General features: G+C 44.7%; 1 protein-coding gene across 1 annotated transcript in view; it reads left to right on the top strand.

Annotated features, from left to right (window-relative positions):
* Positions 1–9,552: 9,552 nt before the first annotated feature.
* Positions 9,553–17,250, top strand: part of XK (X-linked Kx blood group) — a 28,624-nt gene continuing 20,926 nt past the window's right edge. Inside the window, exons 1-2 of the mRNA XM_033947601.1 lie at positions 9,553–9,797; positions 16,884–17,146. Coding sequence (XP_033803492.1) covers positions 9,553–9,797; positions 16,884–17,146 — 508 coding nt within the window. The remainder of the gene's footprint in view (positions 9,798–16,883; positions 17,147–17,250) is intronic.

The raw sequence follows: 17,250 nt of genomic DNA, 5'->3' as shown, positions 1-17,250 counted from the left end.
ACATATTATTCCTGATTTGGTACTTGAGCTGCTACCAAGAACTCCTTGCATAGGTGGTCCGGGACATCTGAGCAAGTGAGCTCAAAGGCTGCTTAGGGAAAGAGGCATGATCACATTCAGTCACACAAACAGATGATAGAAGTGGGGGAGAGAGAGAAGAATGCTTTTGGGGCATCACAGTTAAGTACACATCAAGACAGATTGTCACCATTATCCCCAAAAATGGGTGCGAATGAGGTTGTCCCTCACCACCTGCCCTCTTCGGCACTCTTGCTCAGGTAGCAGCCTCTGTCAATTTCTTCTACCTGCTCAGGAGGGTCTGGCATCCATCTTCTCAATGCCAGGTTGTGCAGCATGCAGAAAATATTTGGTATACTTCCATCTGGACTGTAGAACAGTTGCCCTGAGCGATCTAGGCACCTAAAATGGGACTTCAACACTCCAAATGTTCGTTCTATGATGGCCCATGTGGTATTCTGAGCCCGGTTATACCGAACCTCCTCTGGCCTCTGGGGATGCACAATGGGGGGTTATTAGCCACTCCCTGTGGGGATAGGCACGGTCACCTGCATTCAGGACAAAAGAAGAAAACATGTTCGAAAAGAAACGCACATCTGTTGCACGTTGTCCTGTTCCCTAGGTGTGTCCTGCCTCATCCTCCAATGTTGGTGATGGCCCTGTGGTAAAAGAAGAGAAATGTGGTTAACGATCAAAAGCTTTATTTGCAGTAGTAAGATAACTCACCAACGAGCCAGCCATCACTAATTTCTCCCCTCTGAAATCTGCCACAGGATATATACGTCGTGGCAGGACTCCAGGAAACTTGCACACACATCAATTATTTCCATTTTAGCACTATAGACCACCTACATATTCATTGAATGATAAGCTCGCCAGTTGCAAAATGGCCTCTCCATATCTACAGGTGGTCTGAGTGCTACATAAAAACTCATCATTGTGCGTTGCTGGTCTGCCTTATTCATGGGGAAATTAATATACAGTGAGCCCTCCGAATCTGCAGTTTCAGTATTCGTGGATTTAGTTATTCGCAAATTTTTTTTTTTTTTAAAATAAAGCTGCATTCCAGACCTTCCCCGCCTCCCTCCCGCCTTCTATGGGAAAAGAGTATGGGCATATATGGATGTTATGAAGATCTCCCTCCCGCCTTCTATGGGAAAAGAGTATGGGCATATATGGATGTTATGAAGATCACCCAGGAGAGAAGGAAACAATTTTTGTCTTTGAGGCAGGAAACAATAGCTTTGGGAGCCTCCTTCTTGTTAGCATACCCTTGTAAGTGCATTATAAAATATGCACAACTTAAATATGTATTTTTTTTCTTCTTGATCAGTTAAAATCCTTCCTGGAGCTCAAAAAGATGGCTTGAAGTTAACCCAGTGTTAAAAGAGATTTAAAAGTATAATGTAGCGTTATAGCCTTTCTTTGTAATATTTTTCTTTTTATACGCCTCAAGTTGTTTATTCTGCTTAAGCCCCCCCCCCTTCCTGTATTTGTGGTCTAAGGAGGGATAATTAATTATACCACTTTTTATTTTGCTTGTATTAGTATCAAATTCGTATTGTATTGCTTGACCAGAAGCTTATTTTTCTTGTAAAATTGTTGGAAATTATAAGTAACTTGCTGCACTTCTTCGAAGGAGTAAACAGGCAGATAGACAAGGGCGACCCGGTCGACATTGTATATCTGGATTTTCAGAAGGCGTTCGACAAGGTTCCACATGAACGACTACTTCGGAAAATTGCGAGCCATGGAATCGAGGGTGAAATACTCATGTGGATAAAAACCGGCTGGAGCATAGGAAACAGAGTCGGGGTAAATGGACAATACTCGGACTGGAAGAGCATCACCAGTGGGGTGCCGCAGGGCTCGGTGCTTGGACCTGTGCTCTTCAACATCTTTATAAATGATCTGGATATAGGTACGACGAGTGAAGTGATTAAATTTGCAGATGATACGAAGTTATTCAGAGTAGTGAAGACACAGGGGGATTGCGAAGATCTGCAACGTGACATAATCAGGCTCAAGGAATGGGCATCGACATGGCAGATGAGGTTCAACGTGGATAAGTGTAAAGTGACAAAATGAAACAGGGGAAACAAAACCACAAACTCAAAAGCACAGAACCAGAGTGGAATTGTCCCAATCAGAATGGTGTACACCAAAATATATATATATTTTTGATATAAATATTTTGCATGTTATTAACTTGTTTATATCCATGCATGTATTTGTAGACTCCTGAGGTAGGCTGGTTAGGCCGAAACATGTGCATGTCGGGTCATTGAGTCATTGGATGAATTTATGAGACTTTGGATGAATTAAAGCATTTGAATTTATCAGAAGAGTTGAAGGACACTTTTTTTTTGGTGTACACCATTCTGATTGGGACAATTCCACTCTGGTTCTGTGCCTAAGTGTAAAGTGATACATGTCGGTAACAAAAATCTCATGCCTGAATACAGGATGTCTGGGGCGGTACTTGGAGAGACCTCCTAGGAAAGAGACTTGGGAGTTCTGATCGACAAGTCGATGAAGCCACCTACGCAATGTGCTGTGGCGGCAAAAAGGGCGAACAGAATGCTAGGAATGATAAAGAAGAGGATCACGAACAGATCGGAGAAGGTTATTATGCCGTTGTACCCCACCATGGTGTGTTCTCACCTGGAGTACTGTGTCCAGCACTGGTCGCCATACATGAAGAAGAACATGGTACTACTCGAAAGGGTCCAGAGAAGAGCGACTAAGATGGTTAAGGAGCTGGAGGAGTTGTCGTACAACAAAAGATTAGAGAAACTGGGCCTCTTCTCCCTTGAAAAGAGGAGATTGAGAGGGGACATGATTGAAACATTCAAGGTACTGAAGGGAATAGACTTAGTAGATAAGGACAGGTTGTTCACCCTCTCCAAGGTAGGGAGAACGAGAGGGCACTCTCTAAAATTGAAAGGGGATAGATTCCGTATGAACATTAGGAAGTTCTTCACCAAGAGAGTGGTAGAAAACTGGAATGCTCTTCCGGAGTCTGTCATAGGGGAAAATACCCTCCAGGGATTCAAGACAAAGTTAGACAAGTTCCAGCAGAACCGGAACGTACGCAGGTAGGGCTAGTCTCAGGGCGCGGCAATTCTTAATAATAAAAAAAGAAATTAATTCCTTACATAATAGCTGGAGTTCAGAACAAATAGATGTATCTGATGCACAATCTTGACCTCATTGTGACATCATCAATATGCTCTTAGATGGCAGATTGTCACAAATAAAGGACCATATCCTGGGGTATCTGACCATTAGGATTTGAACCAATGATCTTCAGAGGATGGCAGAAGTGCCTTTAACCACTGAGCCACAGGTGCTTCTTTTTAGTCAAGAGTTCCTACCATGAGAACTTAGTAGATCCTGCCCATCTGAAGGTAAAAATAAGTTTCTCTGGAAAGGGCAGAGTGCTGATGAAAATGGCAAAGTCTACCATCCATACTCTCTTATGAGAGCAAATTAGAAGCTGCAAAGGTACTGGAGATGAGGGGGGTATTTGAACCCATGACTTTTGGACAATGAACAGTGCTCTAAACCACTGAGCTAGAGCTTATTTCTTTCAGGTGGTTGTGATCTGATACCTGAGGAGATCATACCTTAGGAGGTCCCAAAGGTATCATATCAGAGGGCAAGTAGAGACACCTGAATGGAAGCTTATCTAACTCAATGATTTAGAGCAGTGGTCCCCAACCCTGCCTGGAGGACCACCAGGCCAATCGGGTTTTCAGGCTACCCTAATGAATATGCATGAAGCAGATTTGCATGGCTGTCACTTCCATTATATGCAAATTTCTCTCATGCATATTCATTAGGGTAACCTGAAAACCCGATTGGCCTGTTGGTCCTCCAGGACAGGGTTGGGGACCACTGGTTTAGAGCACTGCTTTCAGTGCTCAAAAGTCATGGGTTTAATCCCAAGAATGGTCTGCTCCCTATTTTTATTATGGCATTCTACCTTCCAGGTGCATCTTGATGATCTCACAATGAGGTCACCATTGTGCAGCTGGAGACATCCGTTTGCAATGAATTACAAGCTATGCTGAGGAGGTCTGTATATCTCTTTTTTCTGTTTTTAACCTTTTGCAAATGAAGTTATCTATGCAATATATATATATTTCATGTGCTTTGCTTGCTTAATGCAGCTGTTTCAAGAATTAGCTCATTGCAGCATTCTTTACTCAGAAAAAAGGGTAGCTTTTTAGCAAGAAATATAAAGCTATCTTTTTTATGTGCTCTGCTTCAGTTAATGGATCTTTTCCTATAATTAGCAAATACCATTGCTGTTTGCCCACAAAAATAGGTTTTGCTTGCAGTAGATCTGTATTCATGTGCCCCGTTTATGTGCTGCATTATTAAATGTATTTTGAGTTTAATAAAATAAAAACCCTATTGACCTATTTAGTGAAATGCATTGGAGACATCCAAAGCCCGCTTATGTCCCGTCCACCTAATGTCTATCTGTCGCCCAAGTCCCTTTCAAAAGTAGACCTGCTTTTCATTCGCCTACAATGTAGGCACTAGGTGGATGCGCCCATGGGCGCTCATCGATATGTAAATCAGTCAACAGACGTCCATATCCAAACCTCTCCTATGCCCCACCCACACCTAGTTCGTTAGGCGCAGTTTTTTCCGATGGGGTCCACAAAATTGTGGATGCGTCTCGGAACTGACGTCCACATCCTTTGGACGTCCATGTGCTAATTATCACTCGTTAAGCCCCTTAATTGCTTATTAACCACTTTGTTTGGACACCTAAGTCCCTCCTAACTTTAGGCAGGACTTAGGCATCCTTTATAGAATCAGGGCCCTTGTGCCTATAATCTTGACTTGAACACCAGCGGGTTCTGGAGCTTGATAACATTGTACTTGTGCTTGAGGTTGACATTTACAATATTTGCAATATTGAAGCTTCATTGGAGGAGCATATGTAATTCAGATGATGGTAGTTGCAACCTTTTAAGAACATAAGCAGTGCCTCTGCTGGGTCAGACCAGAGATCCATCACGTCCAGCAGTCTGCTCATTCGGCGGCCCATCAGGTCCAGGACATGTACAGTAATTCTCTATTTATACCCTTCAATCCCCTTTTCCTTCAGGAAATCATCTAATCCCTTTTTGAAACCCAATAGCGTACTCTGTCCTATCACACCCTCTGGAAGCGCATTCCAGGTGTCCATCACCCTTTGGGTGAAGAAGAACTTCTTAACATTGGTTCTGAATCTGTTCCCATCGTATAGCTGACCATCGGGTTTCTGTTTCCTACATGTAAGACTTTACATTTCTCTACATTAAAAGTTCATCTGCCATTTATTCGCCCACTCTCCTAGTTTGTTCAGGTCCCTTTGTAAATCTTCACAATCCTCCTTAGTCCTAACCCCAATAAAAATTGTTGTGTTGTCTACGAATTTTATAACTTCGCACTTCGCCCGTGTCTATGTCATTAATAAATATATTGAACAGCAGTGGTCCGAGTACCAACCCCTGCGGAAAACTACTCATGACCCTTCTCCAGTCCGAGTAGTGGCCCTTCACTCCTACCCTTTGCTTCCTGCCCGCCAACCAATTTTTGATCCATCTATGTACGTCTCCTTCCACCCTTTAAAGTTACTAATTAGAAGTATTCAGATCAGCTACCATCTCACAGCTAGGCTTGGTGAAAGGGTTTGGTAGTTTCAGTCTCTTTTCTGGATGATTCTATTGTTTTTTGCTGAATCCTTTACAGGGTGATTTATTTCTCCTATTGTAATGGTTCAAGATGTCTGTCTTCTCTCACATTTGTCTCTGATTTCACGACAGCCATACTTTTCTGTAACTACTCTTTACATAGTCTGATTTACATATAATTTGTGTACATATAATACAGTTTTAGGATTTTGGCCAGAACTAGGATGTAGCCAAAGTGGATCATATGGATCATATCCATTATTATGCATTTTTGTTTCAGATATCATTGTATTGTATTTTCTCAATAAAGCAAATATTTGATTATTGTATAGATTTTAGAATGTTTTAATCACAGCATTGTAACGCAACTCAAAATTTTCATATTGGTTAAAAAAGGATACTTTTCAACTAGCATGAAGATGGACATGAACTGAAATGATCTATCCTGGCCTCTGTTGTTGTTTTGCTGTGGTTTATATTGTGAATATTTTTATTTACATTTATTTAAAAATAAAGGTCTGTATCATGAACTGGATTCTTGTTCTAACAGAACTCTATTTACTAACTTGATTGTCAGCAGTCATAAGAAATAACTTGATTTTACCACCAGTGAATGTTTTCAGAGGTGGCTTAAAATGATTTATGCTCTGTTTGTACATACAGTATGTGATGTGAGTCATATGTTTTACTTTTCATACATTTTTTTAACTATAAATTATTCCTGAAAATGTAACAGGCATCTCCAGCTTGTGCTTAGGTGACTCAATACAATTTCTTGTTGCAGAAATGAAACATTATAAAGTAAAAGAACTGAGGTACATTGGTGAGAAAATTAACAGATAATTTATTGAAGGAAAGACTATTTAATAATTTGTCAGGGCAGTTAGTGTTAAATGAACCTGTTTAATTTCTTCAAATGGATAACTAAAAGAATTGGATCAAGGCTGTAGACCAGTAGTTTCCTTGGATTTCTACAAAGTTTTTGATATTGTCCAACTTAGGAGCTGATGCACAGAGCACCACAAACCACTGCACAACAAAGGGTTACACAGTGATTTAGTTTTACCGGGCAATGCTAAACACAAACGGCATGCAAATTATATGCACGTTGTTTGTGTTGTCACGCAGTCGGTGCCGGGCCCTAAGGCGGGTACCCTCGCTGAGCACAATTTATAGCCTTGGCGTGCACTCAAAAGGTTAAGGCTCTGCTTAGGTGATAGTCTTTATACTAGCAAAGTTCAAAACAGCAATAAGATACTGGTGAGATAAAGTGGCCCTTTATTTAGTACTCAGTAACTTGCAAAACATTAAACTAACAAAAAGATTAGGCCATTTCAGTTGCCCAGCTTCCAAAATTTCCTTTAAGCCAGGTTACAACAGTCCCTTCTTACAGGTGATAACAAGCCTATCCAATAAAGCAAAAATCCAAACAGTTCACCTATTCCTGGGGGTTACACTGAAGCTCCTTGGGCTGCTGGGTCAGCACATAGCTTGCTGCACCCATCCTGGGTAAGTCCCAGAATTAAACTCCTGGTTTTTCTTAAACAAAAAGTTCAAAACACAATTCAGGGATGCTCATAGCAGTTCATATAGTCCCCAAACATTCCACTGTAAACTAGAGAATGACAGGGAAAAATTCTGTCCCCGTCACTGCCCCATCCCCAGACCACCATCCTCTTCACTGCCCCGTCCCCACAGCATCCATACAAGCCTCTACTGCAATATTTAGCTTATTCCTTCCTTATAAATCAGGTTTATTTAAAAATTTGATATACCGCCTTATCAAAATTCAAAGCGGTTTTACATAATATAAAAATAAAAAGGGCATGAATTAAAAACAAATTACAACTAATATTACAAACAATCAAACACACAGACAAATGTTAACATACCGATACAAAATGGAGAAGGGTAGAAATACATTTGTATAATGAGAAAGAGAGGGAGAAGGAGGGAAACAAAAAAATAAATAGTCTGGTACTTTGTAAAATAGGTTAAAATGATTAAAAAATGGCTGCTGAACTAGAGAAAGATGTTCAGCTGGCAGGGCTTTGTTTATAAATTTTTATACACACAATTAATATACTACTTTTCCTAAAGATAAATAGAAATTTTTTTTCTACCTTTGTTGTCTGGTTTCTGCTTCCCTCATCTCATTCACTTCCTTCCATCCAATGTCTGCCTTCTCTCTGCGTCTTACATGTTACTGTGCCTCTCCCTTCACCCCTCCCCCCACCAATTGGTCTGGCACCCATCTTCTTTCCTCCGCTCCCCCATAGTCTGGCATCTCTGTCTTCTTCCCTTCCAGCATCTTCTCCCCACCCTCTATTCCCAATTTCCCTTCAGCGTCTTCTCCCCACTCTGTTCCCCATTTCCCAGCGTCTTCTCCCCACTCTCTCTTCCCCATTTCCCAGCGTCTTCTCCCTACCCTGTTCCCCATTTCACAGCATATTTTCCCTACTTTCTTTTCGCCATTTCCCAGCGTCTTCCTCCCACTCTCTCTTCCCCATTTCCCAGCATCTTCTCCACTCTCTCTTCCCCATTTCCCAGTATCTTCTTCCTACTCTCTCTTCCCCATTTCCCAGCATCTTCTCCCCACTGTCTCTTACCCATTTCCCAGCGTCTTCTCCCCTTTCTTTCTTCCCCAGTTCCCTTCAGCCTGCTTCAGCGTCTTCTCTCCACTGAGGCATGTGTCTTGGGGTAGCTGCTGCCTGCAAGTGTGGTGCATAGGACTGAGGCATGTGTCTTGGGGTAGCTGCTGCCTGCAAGTGTGCATAGGACTGAGGCATGTCTCGTGGTAGCTGCTGCCTGCAAGTGTGGTGCAGAGGACTGAGGCATGTCTCCTGTGGTAGCTGCTGCCTGCAAGTGTGCATAGGACTGAGGCATGTGTCTTGGGGTAGCTGCTGCCTTCAAGTGTGGTGCATAGGACTGAGGCATGTCTCATGTAGCTGCTGCCTGCAAGCGTGGTGCATAGGACTGAGGCATGTCTCCTGTGGTAGCTGCTGCCTGCAAGCGTGGTGCAGAGGACTGAGGCATGTCTCCTGTGGTAGCTGCTGCCTGCCAATGTGGTGCATAGGACTGAGGCATGTGTCTTGGGGGAGCTGCTGCCTGCAAGTGTGGTTCATAGGACAGGCATGTTTGCTGTGGTAGCTGCTGCCTGCAAGTGTGCATAGGACTGAGGCATGTGTCTTGGGGTAGCTGCTGCCTGCAAGTGTGGTGCATAGGACTGAGGCATGTGTCTTGGGGTAGCTGCTGCCTGCAAGTGTGGTGCATAGGACAGGCATGTCTCCTGGGGTAGCTGCTGCCTGCAAGTGTGGTGCATAGGACTGAGGCATGTCTCCTGGGGTAGCTGCTGCCTGCAAGTGTGGTGCATAGGACTGAGGCATGTGTCTTGGGGTAGCTGCTGCCTGCAAGTGTGGTGCATAGGACAGGCATGTCTCCTGGGGTAGCTGCTGCCTGCAAGTGTGGTGCATAGCACTGAGGCATGTCTCCTGGGGTAGCTGCTGCCTGCAAGTGTGGTGCATAGGACAGGCATGTTTGCTGTGGTAGCTGCTGCCTGCAAGTGTGCATAGGACTGAGGCATGTGTCTTGGGGTAGCTGCTGCCTGCAAGTGTGGTGCGTGTGTCTTGGGGTAGCCGCTGCGTGCATATTTGATGCAGATAGGAAGACTGATGCATGCATGCGGTGATCTATGTGTAGAGAATCAGCAGCGGACGCCTCGGAAGGTGCCGCTCCGGCAGATCCCCCTAGAGGTCACTAGCCAGCCCGTGGCCAGCAGCAGCAGATCGCAGCTCGCGCGCCGCAGCCCGGCCATGGGCGACAGATGCCCGCGCAGAGGATGAAATTCCCGGGCTCGGTGCTGGTCTCCGTCTTCCTGTTCGTGGCCGAGACGGCGGCGGCCCTGGCCCTGGGCGGCGGCTACCGATCGGCAGGCGACGGCGCCTGGCAGGCACTGACCCTGGCCTTCGCCCTGCTGCCGTGCGCCCTGCTCCAGCTCAGCCTGATCTTCGTGCACCGGGACCTAAGCCGGGACCGGCCTCTGGTGCTGCTGCTGCACCTGCTGCAGCTCGGGCCCATCGTCAGGTGGGGGCTAGGGGGATGCATGCACGAATGCATGCATGCATGGCCGTGCATGATTCTCCGGTTTGCAGTGAGAATTCTAGTTAGTCGTGCACCGTCTAGGGCTTAAAATTCGAGGTGTTCACAGGTCAGAAGTGTTGGGGGGAGGTCCTTGAACCCCTCTGGTGTAGGCAGTCGCCTGTTCCTTCCAGATCTGCCCTTTTGTGCCAGCTGGGGACACATCACTTGGTTATCAGCAAACCTCAACAAAATATTGAAAGTTCCTGATAGCCTTTTTGGTAACAGCCCAGCAATTGATATACTAGATAAATACTACACCCAGCCACCCAGTCCTGTGTTAAGTGACCCCCCCCCTCCTTCCTCTCCGGACTTCACATGGACAGGGAGAGCCTGGAGGCTAGTCATGATGCTGCAGGTTTCAGAGCAGCTGGACCACTTGCCATTGTAATCTTTAATTGCAGACACAGGCTCACCCCCCCCCCCCCCAGACTGTGCCGGATCAGCCCATAGGTGTGTCCTGGATGCAACTGAGAAACAGCTTGTAATGCAAGTCTTATGCAGCATTTGGAAGAGGTTCTTCAGACCTTCCTTCTGAATCCACTGGGCTTGCTTCTCTGGGTGAAGGCAGTAGTGGGAAACAGGCCAAGTCCATCTGTTCCCACTTATAGGCGTTATGAGATTCCAGGGCAGCGGAATTGACTTCTAAGGAGAGGAGAGTCAAGTACATCTCATCTATTCATGTGTTAAGGGAAGGGGTAAAACGCGGACCTCGCAAACCTAAAACCACACGTCCTTAAAAATCTGGCTCTGAAAGACCTCTATGACAATTTAGCTCTGACGGATCCTAATGCTTTTCCCTTCCTATGCTGAGACTAAGGGTTCCTTTACTAAGGTGCGGTTTTATCACGCTAGTTGCTAACGCCTCCATTGAGCTTGTGTTAGTATTTTTCATTTAGCGCATGATTTGTGCACGCTAATCTTCATCGCACCTTAGTAAAAGGAGCCCTAAAAGCGGCAAAACTTTTGCCCTGAGGTCTATGCCACTTTTAGTCTCAGCATAGGGAGGGAAAAGCATTAGGATCTGTCAGCGTTAAAAAGTCATAGAGGTCTGTCTGCCATAAGCTATGCTGAGACTAAAAGTGGCACGGACCTCAGATTTTTAAGGATGTGCAGTTCACATCCATGAGGTCAGATGAACTGCATACCTTTGCACACATTTTTTAACCCCTCCCCCCCACACCAAACCTCTCACGGGGGTTCTCGGAATCAGCGAGGAGGGAGAAATCTGGAGGAAGGGACGATCAGGCTAATTAGTAAAAGCCACGGTGCGCCTCCTCCCTCCTTAGCCATTAGGGAAGACAGAGCCGGGGGCCAGAGCTGAGCATGCGGGGAAAGCGGTGGAATAAGCTAAAAGACGGACTTGTCAATAAACGCCGGAAGATTTGTAATTGTCATAGAGGTCTATCAGAGCCAGAGACTACAAGTGGCACGGACCTCAGATTTTTAAGAACGTGCGGTTTTAGATCCGTAAGGTCCGTGTTTTACCCCATCCCATCTGTTGATGCATTGAAGATGTTTGAGATTCTTGATATACTGCCTTTGGTTTACATCTTACACACAGGTACTTTCTCTGTCCCCAGCAGTGGCGTAGTAAAGGGTGGGGATGGACCACCCCGGGCGCCGTTTCAGTGGGGGCGCCGGCACCTCTCTGACCTCCCATTCCACACTCACACCTTCCCTTCCCCGCCCCCCCTCCTCTTTAAAATCTTCACCAGCTTGAGCAACTACTCACGCAGGCCTGGCTCCCTCTGAAATCACTTCTGGGCCACAGGGCCAGGAAGTGATGCCAGAGGGAAAGCCGGTGCGAGCAGCAGGCAGAGAAGCTGCTCGCACTGATGAAGATTTAAAGGTACAGGGTGGGAAGAGATGGCATGAGTGTGGCATGGGAGTGTGGAAGGAGCGGGAAGGGGGGGCATAGAGGAGGGCTTGGATGGCAGGGGGCCATCGCCTCAGGCGCCTCTCACTGGTCCCCAGTAAGCTCTAACATTTATACTTGGTGTGGTAGAGGGTTAAGTGGCTTGTCCAGGGTCACAAGAAGCCACAGTGAGAATCAAACCTGGTATTCCCTAGTCTCAACCCACTGTGCTAACTATTAGGCTATTCCCCCCATCTGAGTGGAGAGTTTTGACTGTGGTCATTGAATTTTGTTTGCTATCTATAGGCATTTGTAATTCATCAAAACTGTCTACAAGAACAAGAAGGCATTCGGAAAAATTAAGAGGGGACAGATTCAGAACCAATGCTAGGAAGTTCTTCTTCACCTAAAGGGTGGTGGACACCTGGAATGCGCTTCCAGAGGGTGTGACAGGACAAAACCCGCTATTGGGTTTCAAGAAGGGATTAGATGATTTCCTGAAGGAAAAGGGGATTAAAGGGTATAGATAGAGAATTACTGTACATGTCCTGGACCTGATGGGCCGCCACGTGAGCGGACTGCTGGGTGCGATGGACCTCTGGTCTGACCCAGCAGAGGCATTTCTTATGTTCTTATCACCAAGCACCCTGGTACTTTACTAGTGTTGTGGTATCTTATCAGCCTAATAGAGCTTTCAGATCTGGAAATCAAAAGTTGTCAGAACCGATAATGCGAGGTAGATGTGCTGAAACCAGAGCCACCGCTTTTTGTATTCCAGGTATTAAGCTATGGAACGCGTTGGTGGGACAGTTACAGCTGTGTTCTGACCGGTTCCGATGTTAAAAAATGATTGGGAATGCAGTTGATTGTTAACCTTAGACTTTCACAAAATTGCTGTTTGTAATATTTTGCTTTGTGATGTTTATTCCAAAGTTTTATGTCTATAATCTGTAAACGGCCTAGTTGCTAACGGTATCTAAAATAAATAAATAAATAGACCAGCTTGCCAGACTTTGGCTGTCATTGGACATCATCAGAACACCTTGCAAACTCTGGTTACTACCTCTGATCTCTAGTACATCAAGAAAATACCTTAGTAATTTTCCCCAGGAAATGTTCACCCTGATACTATGCTCCTAGAACCAGCATCCTTTTAGGTCCTTTTCTCTCCCCATGTCCAACTTCTAAACTATACTAAAACTTAGTTTTATAGACCAGGTCTTCAACCAGAAGGAGCTCGACTCGGTTAACAATAAAGTAAACATAATACTTAAACATAAGAAGAATGTAGCTGAAATGACTTAATTTCCAAAATGTTTGGAAAACAAAAAAGTTTTCAGAACTTTCCAGAATACGACAAAGGGGCCTAAACTTCTCATTGTAAGCGGTAACTCATTCCAGAACTCAGTTAGTTTGAAGATGAAAGAATGACTGAATCTCTTGATAGTTCTGTTTTTGCCCCTAAGAGAAGGAGATGTAAGTTTTAATTTTTTAATGCTTCTAGCAAGATGAGATCTATGCACATTCCAGTCTAGAGGGATCAGGGTGATAAAGATGCCAAATAGAATCTGAAATGCAATACAAAAATGCACTTGAATTGGATTCTAAAGTACACTGGAAGCCAATGTAATTTCTTAAGCAATGGTTATATGATCGAATTTACTCTTACTGAAAATAAACTTAGCAGCGGTATTCTGTATCAACTGAAGCCTCTGCAAGCTTAGAAAGACCCAGATACATTGAGTTACAGTAATCCAACCTTGATAAAATAATTGACTGAACCAATACTGAAAAGTGTTGCTGATGACAGAGCGCTCTCACTCTTCTCAGGATATGGAGACTAAAGAAACACTTTTCAACAAGAGAATTTAGTTGATCCTTAAATGTAAGGGATGAATCAATGACAATATTAGTGAAGTAAACTCAATTTTCAAAGAATCTCCTGAATCTAAGATCTTCAAAAAAAAAAGAAGCAAAGGAGGTTCTGGCCAGGGAGGGAGGGCGGCTTCAGTGAGGGTCTGGGCAGGGAGAGAGACAGAAAGAAAGAAAGATATATAGACAGAAAGAAAGAAAGAAAGCGGGAGGGAGAGAGACAGAAAAAAAGATAGATGGGGCAGGGAGAGAGAGAAAAAGAAAGAAAGAAAAAAGATAGATGGGGCAGGGAGAGAGAGAGAAAAAGAAAGAAAAAAGACGGGACAGGAAGAGAGAAAAAGACAAAAAGATGGGGCAAGGAGAGAGAGAAAAAGATGGGGCAGGGAGAGAGAGAAAAAGAAAGAAATACAGACAGACATCTTTCTAGCACCTGTTAATGTAACGGGCTTAAACACTAGTATTTAATAATTGCCCTCCCTGGCAAAGCTATGAACTATTCACGACCTTTCTTAACATGGTTTTAGTTTGTAGATATGATTTTTGAGAATATTAACCTTCATAAAGGGTGCACGTCTCAAGCAATTGGTATTGGAGCCCACCAGGGACCAGGCGTTACTAGACCTAGTTCTCACCAACGGAGATAGCGTCACGGAAGTCTCAGTAGGAGACACACTGGCCTCCAGCGACCATAATATGGTATGGCTCAACCTCAAGAAAGGTTTCCCTAAGACAAACACAGCAACAAGGGTTCTCAACTTTAGAGGCACAGACTTCAACCGCATGGGAGATTTTGTCCATCAGGAGCTACATAAACAAGCAATATCTGACAATGTGGAGGATATGTGGTCGTCTCTGAAGTCCATCCTACACAAAGCAACAGACCGATACATAAAGACAGTAAGTAAACGCAGGAGAAACAAAAGACCCCAATGGTTCAGTAAAGAAATTTCAGACCTAGTTAAACAGAAAAAAGACGCATTTATCACCTACAAACATTTAGGCAGAGAAAAGAGGACTATCTAGACAGATCTAAAGCTGTCAAAACAGCAGTCAGAGAAGCCAAACTCCGAATGGAGGAAGAGCTAGCACGGAAAATTAAGAAAGGGGATAAATCTTTCTTCAGCTATATTAGTGACAGGAAAAGAAACAAAGATGGGATAGTACGCCTGAAGCAATCGGACGGTAACTTTGCGGAATCAGATTCTGAGAAGGCAGAACTACTAAACAAATACTTCTGTTCAGTGTTCACCCGCGAAGCGCCGGGAGCTGGTCCACAGCTGCAGACGGGAGATAACCAGAAAGACCCGTTTCAAGATTTTGAATTTACGCCCAGTAGCGTCTATGACGAACTATCAAGAATCAAGGTAAACAAAGCCATGGGACCGGATAACCCACACCCCAGAATGCTCAGGGAGTTAAGGGAAGTCCTGGCAGAACCATTATCTGTTCTTTTCAATCTTTCCCTAAGCACAGGAAGGGTCCCCTTGGACTGGAAAACCGCCAACGTAATCCCACTCCACAAAAAGGGCTGCAGGACAGAGACAGCAAACTACAGACCAGTGAGTCTCACGTCTATAGTGTGTAAACTCATGGAAACACTGATCAAACAGAATCTTGACACAATCCTAGACGAAGAAAAACTGCGTGATCCACACCAACACGGGTTCACCCAGGGCAGATCCTGCCAATCTAATCTGATTAGCTTTTTTGACTGGGTTACTAGACAACTGGACGCCGGAGAGTCACTGGACGTGGTATATTTGGACTTCAGTAAAGCATTTGATAGCGTCCCTCATCGAAGATTACTGAACAAGCTGAAATCGATAGGATTAGGAGACACTCTAACTACATGGGTTGGGGATTGGCTGAGCGGTAGACTTCAGAAGGTGGTGGTGAACGGTACCCCATCCGAAGCATCGGACGTGATCAGTGGAGTGCCGCAGGGCTCGGTCCTGGGCCCGATTCTATTTAACTTATTCATAAGAGATATGACGCAAGGACTTAGAGGAAGGGTATCACTGTTCGCCGACGACGCCAAACTTTGCAACATAGTAGGCAAAAGCTTATTACCTGATAATATGACACACGACCTACTGTTGCTGGAACAATGGTCAACTACTTGGCAGCTAGGCTTCAATGCTAAAAAATGCAAGATAATGCATCTGGGTAAGAGAAACCCGCGTAGAACTTATGTACTAAATGGTGAGACCTTGGTTAGGACCACGGCGGAACGCGACCTAGGGGTGATCATTAGTGAGGACATGAAGGTTGCCAATCAAGTGGAGAAGGCTTCCTCCAGGGCAAGACAAATGATGGGGTGTATCCGCAGAGGTTTCGTCAGCAGGAGACCTGAAGTTATGATGCCGTTGTACAGAGCCATGGTGAGGCCTCACTTGGAGTACTGTGTTCAGTTTTGGAGACCACACTACCGAAAGGACGTGCTGAGGATCGAGTCGGTTCAGCGAACGGCCACCAGGATGGTCTTGGGGCTCAAGGATCTCACGTATGAAGAAAGACTAAAAAAATTGCGGCTGTACTCACTTGAGGAAAGAAGAGAACGGGGAGATATGATTGAAACATATAAGTACATCACGGGACACATCGAGTCAGAAGATGATATCTTCTGGCTCATGGGACCCTCGACCACCAGAGGGCATCCGCTGAAAATCAGGGGAGGGAAGTTTCATGGCGACTCCAGGAAGTACTTCTTCACCGAAAGAGTAGTGGATCATTGGAACAGACTCCCACTCCAGGTGATAAAGGCCAGCAGCGTGACGGATTTTAAGAGAAAATGGGATACTCACGTGGGATCTTTAAGGGAGTAAATTCAGGGGAGGGGATACTTGGAATGGGCAGACTTGGTGGGCTATAGCCCTTTTCTGCTGCTTTTTTCTATGTTTCTATGTTTCTATTTGTATGTCTATGTTATGATGATTTTGTTTTTAAATTATGTATGTAATTCTGTAAACCGTTTAGTTTTAAACGGTCTAGAAATTTTCAAATAAATACATAATAAATATGGAAAGGGCACCTGCAAATTACATATCCCACCCTTGCTCTGTCTCTGTGTACGCCCCACCCCCACTCCATTGCAAATGCATAGTACGTAAGTTAAGTGGTATTTGTATAGTCACACGTAGGCGCCCTTCCCCACATAAGGGCTATATTCTACACATGTACACCAAGGACACATAGAAGGGGGTGTCTAGATTACAAAATTGCCTCCCATGTGTTTACTGCAGCCTTCATCATGTTAGAAGGTCTTTTTCTCTCACCTCTTTGCGTGTCTGATTGACTTTCAGGTGCGTGGAGGTTTTTTACATCTACTTCAATGCAGGAAAAGAGGAGGAACCCTATGTCAGTATCACCAAGAAAAGGCAGCTGCCCAAGGATGGACATTCAGAGGAAGTGGAGAAGGAAGTGGGACAGGCTGAAGGCAAACTGTTCACCCACAGGGCGGCCTTCAGCAGGGCCTCAGTGATCCAGGCGTTCCTGGGGTCAGCGCCTCAGCTGACCCTTCAGCTGTACATATGTATTCTACAACAGGATGTTACTATAGGCAGAGGTAAGTGCCCAGTCGTGGCGTTTCTGTCTGTCCTCGGTGGCTATATGGGATAAGCCACTGCAAAACTTGTCTGAACTTAAAAGCATAAGCATTACCATACTGTG

Source organism: Geotrypetes seraphini, chromosome 6, assembly GCF_902459505.1.
Source record: "Geotrypetes seraphini chromosome 6, aGeoSer1.1, whole genome shotgun sequence".
In the NCBI taxonomy this organism is placed as follows: Eukaryota; Metazoa; Chordata; class Amphibia; order Gymnophiona; family Dermophiidae; genus Geotrypetes; species Geotrypetes seraphini.
Note: the sequence above shows the minus strand (reverse complement) of the source record. Positions and strands in the feature narration are given on the sequence as shown.